Raw genomic sequence first — 7483 nt, 5'->3', positions numbered from 1 at the left:
GACAAGAAGGAAACATTGGTAAATCATTTGTACATTAATATTGTGCATATTGTGATCTTACTCTATTTCCAATGTGCAACTTATACAAACTCTTTCAAGGAAGCTTTACCTTTTAACTTTTATCTTGAACTTTTGAACAACATATGCTCTTCCTTGTAATTATGCAAGGAGATCTATGGTGCTTTCCAGAGAAAGCTGAATAAACCTCAGTATTAACAAGCGTGATTCACTCTAAAAAGTGGACAAATAGTGTAAAAATAGCATTGTAAATAAGGAAAAGAAACTGATGTTAATAAAATCAGCTGCGCTACCCTTGAAAGCACACACTTCGCATAAACTTAAAATATTAGTTTCATTTCTGATGCAAACAGGTGATTAAAAATTGAAGTATAAAGTTGTTTGAAGGCTGCAGAGAGTTACAGAATCTATTTACCGGTCAGTGGGATCGTCAAGACTTTTTATTGTGAGTCCCAGTACTCTGACTAGATGCAGCCACAGGATGGTGCTCATGGACTTTGCATACTACATTATAAATCCGGGGGAAAAAAAAAAAAAAAAAAAAAAAGAGCGCGAGAGAGACCCAGACTCTCCCTTTGGCAGGCTGTTCCTTGTCCTGCCCTGAAATACATGAGCCAGCAAGCAGTCATGGATTAGGCTGATTTATCTCTCTACATCTACCGAGTCTTCAAGGGCATTGCAAATAGACCTATCCATCTGCTTCCTTGTCTTCTGGATATTATTGTTTAGCTAAATACATCAACTAGGACTGAAAAGGTACAAAATGTATCACATTTAGCATTAATGAGCTGAACATCTTACTGCTTCAGAGGAATTGTTATCTTGCAAGCTACTCTCTTCTTGACTGGTCCAAGTGTTGGCTCTTGCACACAGCTGGCAACGCAGTAGAATAACTGCAGATGATAGGATCTCCCAGATTCCTAGATGTGGGAGATGCTTTTTAGATCTAGGAATGCTTTTTAACCTTTGTTATAGAAAACAACTGGACTCAAACACTTCTGTAGTTTCAGTGGAAAGACATCTGTGAATTTGGACAAGAGTCTGCAGGACTGGGAATCCTACTCAGCAACAGGAGGTCCTGCTTTACAGAGTCAGTCACAGTCGTCTCCCTGAGACTTACTGCCTTCCCCTTCCCTAGAAGGGACTCTTACATTAAGAAAGGGATCCACATCTCTGTTTCACCTACGCCTGTTGTTTCTTCACTGCAGTCCTTTCGGTGATTTCATTTGTAATTTTATACAGATGACCAGGCACGTTGTAACGACAATTTTCATTCACCTCTTAAATTCTCGGGACTTCCAAACTTTGTGACTAGCAGCCTTAATTGTAGATTCAGTAGGGTATACCATAGGGTAACTCGTATTTCTGTATGAACAGAGATTCTGCAATTCCACGTCCCCACTGCCGTGTCTATGCATACGGCAAAAATGCGCATATGTACTACGAGGCTTTTAATCAAGGTTTATACTAAACCAGACAAGTGCTGGAACACTTTAATATAAATGTTTCCCCGATGAATCATTCCTCCACACATCGCAATACCCGGCACTGGGGGATACTTGCATTCCAAGCCGTACCGCCGAGCAGGCACCTTCTAAATCATTTAAAACGCAGTGAACCAGGACCTTCGGGGAGAGGAAAATGAGTGGAAAGGTAGCAAAGCCAGAAGAAAGAGGACCCTGAAGAGCACAGCACCTGCACGCGTGACGCGGCCTGGGCCCCCCCCGCAGCCCACCCCCGCAGCCCACGCCGGCCCTGCCTCCCCGCGCACCTGGCCGCGCCCCCGCCGCGGAGGTCGGGCTCGGGGGCGGAGGGTTGGATCTCAGGCATCGCTCGTGCCTCTTTTTTTTTTCCCCCCTTCTTTCCACCTTCTGCTCTATAACTGCCCGCCTCCTTTCGCTACCCTTTCGCCTTATCAGATGCGGCGCAGCGAGGGGAAGAGCGGCCAGAAGGGAGGGAAGCGGCTCTCCCGCAGCCGTCTCGACACCCACAGCCCCGCGTGAACACGAGCGGCCGTACCCCCACCGGCTGCTCCCCCGCCGATGCCCGCACAGGTCGGTGTGAGCTCCGCTTCGTCTCCCTCGAGGGCTGGGGCGAGGCGGGCGGGGGGTCCGGGGCGGGAGCGCTTCCCACCCACCTGCCCGGCCACGGGAACGGCGCCCGGAGGGAGACTTGGGAGAGGGAGGAGGAGATGGAGGGGTGGAAAGTGGCGAGCCCGGGGCGGGGGAGCCCCTTAGAAACTCCCGCGAAAGCCTTACTTTTAAAAATAATCATAACTGAAAAATAAACAGTCACACTTTAAAACGGAGGGTCTGCCCGCTGCCCCCCGGGTGCATCCTCCCTCCCTCCCTCCCTCCCTCCTTCCCTCTCTCTCTCCCGCGGCGCGTCGAGGCAGATCGCTTCGCCCCGGCTCCTCACGCCCGGCGCCTGGAGCGTGGTGTTGTAGCGGGTGGCCGCCCGGGCACGCCAGCCCGCCCCCGCCGCGGCGGGCGGCTGCTGCCGGCGCGGGGGTTCCGGGCGGGCAGCCGCTGGGTCTCACCGGGGCCGTCCCTCGCTTCATGCTCGGCGGAGGCAACCAGCTCCCCGCTGTCCCTTTCTCAGCTTGGGGGCTGGAACCCGCTTTCACACGGGAGGCCCGTGGGTGCTGGTGGCGGGGAGCGGCCCGAAGAGGAGTCGGGGCGGGGGGTCAGGGGCAGCGCCGCGGTCGTGAGCCGCGGCCCCTCAGGCCGGGCTGGAGCCGCGTGGCGGGGGCTGCGGAGAGGCGGACGAAACGCGCCCACCGGACCGTGCCAGCGCCGGCGGGTCCGCCAGACCCCAGACGGCGTCTCCGCCTAGCCGCCGGCCCCCTCTGCCGCCTTCCCGCCCTTCCCGTGTGGGGGCGGCGGCCATGGCGGCGGGCCCGGGGGCTCTCTCGAGGCCGCGGCGGTGCCGGGGCAGGTCGCGCTCTTCCTTTCGCCCAGCGGGGCCGTTAACCCGCGAAACGTGGGCCCGTTCCCAGGCAGCGGGTGGAGGCCGGGTCACGCCGCTCCATGACGAGCCACCGAGATAGGAGAAATAACCCCCGGGCTCCCATTCAGGAGGGCAGCGCCAACCCGCCTGGCTTGGGGAACGGCGCCAGGCCTGTGCCGAGGCGGCTCTGCCTCCTCGCCTGGGCTGGGTGCGCCTCGGCAGCCGGGGCGGTGCGGAGCACGGAGATGTGTGTCACGTTTCTCCCGCGCTGGGAGGTCTCAAAGGCAGGTCTCACCTCCGGAGAAGGTGCCTGTTGCCAGGCCGGTGCCGATGTCCCGGGCAGGCGTCCCGGCGCCCACCCGGGAGAGGGGCTCACCTCATGGGCAGGGCTCTTGGCTTGGACGGTTTGGTCCCTGCTGCCAGGGCTATTCTGTCAGATAACTGTTTTACCAAATAGTTAAGAAAAGGTGAAATATATAGAAAGCTGGAGGAACAGGATATTCCTTCTTATTCCCAGATGATGTCAGCCACAAGGTGGCTGCAGACTGGTGGTTGCCTTTCCTAGTTAAGTGAACCTTGAAGTGCCGGTCAGGGCAGAGGTGAACTTGTGCCTAGTTTATGCAGCACCAGTTGTATGTATTGCATTAAATCTTACTTCTCTGTGCAATGGCTTTTCTCTAAAAGCAGCAGTAGAGAGTGTTTTTATGCAGGATTACCTGTCAGTATTTATAGCTCTTATTTGGGAGGAGGGTTTATATCAAATCTAGCAGATGGGAAATTGAGCGACCACTGTAAGTCAGTATTTTGATGTCTGGGTTATTACATGGAAAGAAATCTACACATTGTCAGCGGTGACTGCATTGAAGAATGAGTTATGTGCTGTTCTTTGAAGGGTCTGCCTTTACTTGCTCCAGGTTGTATACCCGGGTGGGGGGAGAAGCATCGCTACCCAGTGTGAGATAAACAAGGGGTGGATTTCAGACTGTTTAAGACTTAACTCTCTTCGTTCTTCCTATTGCCCGTCACTAGGCAACTGTCTGCTGACTGTGCTGACTCGTCTGGATCTAGTCCTTGGGTGTCTGACTCTTTGTGTTCATATAGTAGGAAGCCTGGACATTTTGCTCGGCTTTCTGAATTCCATCTGGAGGATGTGTCCTAAGAACCGGGCGTAGCAATACCTAAGTTTCTGGTGCACATTTTTGTTATTGGATCTAGCTATTTGCCTCTGTCTTGAGAGATTTAGACTGTCAGAGATAGATTCAAAATATATATTTAAGTAGTGTGAAATTTGTTGGTAATTTGGCTAAAACTTAGGTAACCTCCTGTGGGGATGGAATTCACAATGATTGAGCCTCCTATATATTTCTAGGTGGCATATCAAGCATTCATGATTGGGATTTGCAACAGTAGACCTACCAAGTCCTGGGATAACTATGGCAAACTGCAAATATTTGAAGAGAGAAGGAGATGTAGGTCTTATCCTCTTATCTGTTTATTAATGGTTGAGGTGCTTCAGTCTGCCTTTTATATTAGATAGTGGTTGAACCACTCGCTTTGTGCCTTCCTCAGAAGACAATGAAAACACAGAAGGCAAGTTCAATGATAGTATGTTGGGAATATTGAAGAAAATGACACAGGAGGTAAATGGGAGGACCTGCAACACAGAAATACATAAACCAAAAGTTACCAAAGTGAACCTTCAAATGCTGACTCCTTGTTGACAGTAAGAAATCTACTATTAATTATCTTAATTTAATTCTCCTGTAAAATAGTAACAGGAGAGGGCAGCAAAAATTCTTCTTCCTGGCTCAGAAAATTGACTAAACTAGTGCACTAAAGTTGAGTGATAGATAAATGTTTATAAACACGATGTTATGAACATGTTGATGTATCTTGAGAGGTGCTTCTATATATGTTGAATAACTGTACTGGAAAGTGTTAAAGGCCAAGTTCAGTTAATGAAATTTGTACTGGTTTGAACCTAGCTTCTGTGGGACAGATAAATCACTCCTTCTGGAACTTGTTCTTTGGCACCAGAATTGCTTCCTGTAACCCAATGAGTTCACCTAGGACTACCCTGAGTGTTCATATAGTGCTGCACTCTAAAAGTGTTGATGTTCCTAACTGATTAAGTTAGAGTATTTTTGACCATGGTATTACCTACAAATAGAATTAATGCTTACTCAGCTGAACCCTGCATACCTTCTGAGCTGTGTCTGCTTTAGTCACTGTAAGTGCCAGGTAGTACAACAGAGCACAGAGTAAGTCGAATAAGACAGAAAAAGGAAAAATAGAGTAGGCTGTAGAGGACAGTGAGAAGGGGACTTGTGTTTCCTTGGAACAAAGTTCTGCCTTTTTTGACAACTGATGTGGAAAATTGCTCAGTTGAACTCATCAATGATTATTTCACTGGAGTTATTGAGACCATGCATTTGCTATTTTATGGGAGGCTTGCAGGGCAGTTCTCATCTCATTTTTTTTATTACAGAATCCCAAAATACGTAATTTAACATCCCATTCTGGATGCTTTCTGGATATAAAGTAGATAACAATTTCAGTTGTACTTTGTTATCAAGAGCTTCAGCTTCAGAGTTCTCTACCACAGGTATCTTGATAAGGTGCTTGCAACACTGGATTGTATAGAGATATCCATTTTACCTTGTTATACACAGCAAACTCTACTTCCAATACTCATGCAGGCTTAGCAAAGAATATCAGTTTTCTCTTTACACGGGCTGAATTTTCAGAACTGTTGAGTGGCCCAAATGGGGTTCTTCATCCCTTTCAGGTAAAATATGCTTTAGTTATAAAACTGCTGTCAGGATGAAATCTTGACTCCGCTGATGTCTATGGCAAATTCCCATTTTTTTTTAATGGAATCCAGATTTTGCCCACACTCTTCATTAAAGTGGATGCCTTATCTTTGCAGGTCAAATAATTCTTTTTGTTCTATGTGTTTTCAGACCTGCTGATACTGTGTGTATTGAGGGGAAGAAGATGCTTTGTCGGTATGAGATACAGAGCTGTTTCTTCTTGGCTTTTTTAGCTGTCACAGCTTTCTTCATCAGTGATGCCCAGGGCCAAGGTAAGTCATAAATAAGATGATGGAGCTTTTCACTCTGATGTACAGAAATAGACTTTCTTATTCCAAATGCAAGTGTTACTTCCCTCTTCGTAGGATGTGGATCCAGTACTACTGAAATGAAGCAGGAGTTTTGCTGCTGATCTTGGTGGGGGAGAGGGTAGAATTATGTGTTCATGTGTGCTCTTTGAACTTAGTATCTCAAATAGCATCTTTTTGCAAATTCAGGTGTCTCAAAATGAGTTATATGGAACATTTTTTTTAACTCTTATTTATATGAAAGTACTGATCAGAAATTGCTGTGACTGTCCTCTACATAGTCAAGTAAGTTTGAAGGTCCAGCTATGATACTAAGCTTGTGTGGAATATATATTTTTTTTCTTTGTTGGAACAGTAGCTATTTTAACACATCATACAATATTGCACAGGACTGTTAAATGTCACAGACTCCTTCTGCAGCTTTTTTTTTAAATCTCCTTTGTGGGTATTATAAGACACTGCTGAGATTGTTAGGCTTAAATACTTGTTGGATCATATTGACAGTGGTTTGACTTCTAGAGAAAATTTATCGTATTGCTTGGGGAAGAAGGGAGGAAGAATGCCAATGAATTTTTTATGATTTCTAAAGAAAGATGTTTCTCAACTTTATATTTATGTAATCCCTTTGATATGAGACTGCATAGGCATAACTGGGAGCAGAATTTGATCCTGGGTCTCTTCTAAAACATCTTGTATAACGCATTATTCATGAGCACATTTGGAGAGTAGTGGTAACTTGAGGCCTTCCAAGTTCTGGTAAATGCAAATAGCGGTGCTGTCCAGTCTGCGTGGCACTCAAGTGCTGGGCAAGCATGCCATCTTGGATGTTTGGGAATCTGTGAGCGTTTTACAAGCCTCTCCCAGAACATAGGGACACATGTAAGCAGTAATATTTAATGTGGGTGATGTGAGGTGAATGAAGAAATACATGTTCCTAGTGTTCAACACATCAATTCTCGTCAGAAATAAGGTCCAGAAGTTTGTGACTTAATGAGCCAATAAAGCAAAGCATATGGTTAGTCGTGTCTCTGTGTATTTCAGTACTTATACATATGGTTAAGATTTGCAAAACAGGATTGGGGAATGAGATCCATCTCCAGAAAGTTTTGCAAGATTCCTTGAGCTTGGAAAACCATACTCTTCCTCCCACTCTTTTTTTTTTTTTTTTTTAAAAACATTGATTTAATCGGTCATATATAAGGAAGAAAACTCTCATACTATTAATACAATGAAATGAAGGTCAGAGAGAGTTTTTTCCACAATCATCACACCAGCAGAAGCTAGAGTTGGTGTACTTGATGAATAAAGAACAATACTTCCCTTGTTCTTACACTCTTTCAGCAAGCATCAGCTGCTGCATGCTGTCAGCAGTGTGATACTAAGCTAAGTGGACTA

General features: G+C 46.7%; 1 protein-coding gene across 8 annotated transcripts in view; it reads left to right on the top strand.

Annotated features, from left to right (window-relative positions):
• Positions 1–1826: 1826 nt before the first annotated feature.
• COL14A1 (collagen type XIV alpha 1 chain) overlaps positions 1827–7483 on the top strand; it is a 135443-nt gene continuing 129786 nt past the window's right edge. For 5 of the 8 annotated variants that reach the window (XR_003923002.1, XM_030011627.1, XM_030011622.1 and 2 more), the window contains exons 1-2: positions 1827–2072; positions 5931–6052. Coding sequence is in view for 7 of the 8 variants with exons in the window: in XM_030011627.1 (XP_029867487.1) it covers positions 5965–6052 (88 nt within the window). In the remaining variant the exon portion in view is untranslated. The remainder of the gene's footprint in view (positions 2073–5930; positions 6053–7483) is intronic. The other 3 variants (XM_030011623.1, XM_041123025.1, XM_030011621.2) reach the window with 2 other exon arrangements.

Source organism: Aquila chrysaetos, chromosome 4 (assembly GCF_900496995.4).
Source record: "Aquila chrysaetos chrysaetos chromosome 4, bAquChr1.4, whole genome shotgun sequence".
Classification (NCBI taxonomy): domain Eukaryota; kingdom Metazoa; phylum Chordata; class Aves; order Accipitriformes; family Accipitridae; genus Aquila; species Aquila chrysaetos.
The sequence above is the reverse complement of the archived record's forward strand: the minus strand, read 5'-3'. Positions and strand labels throughout refer to the sequence as shown.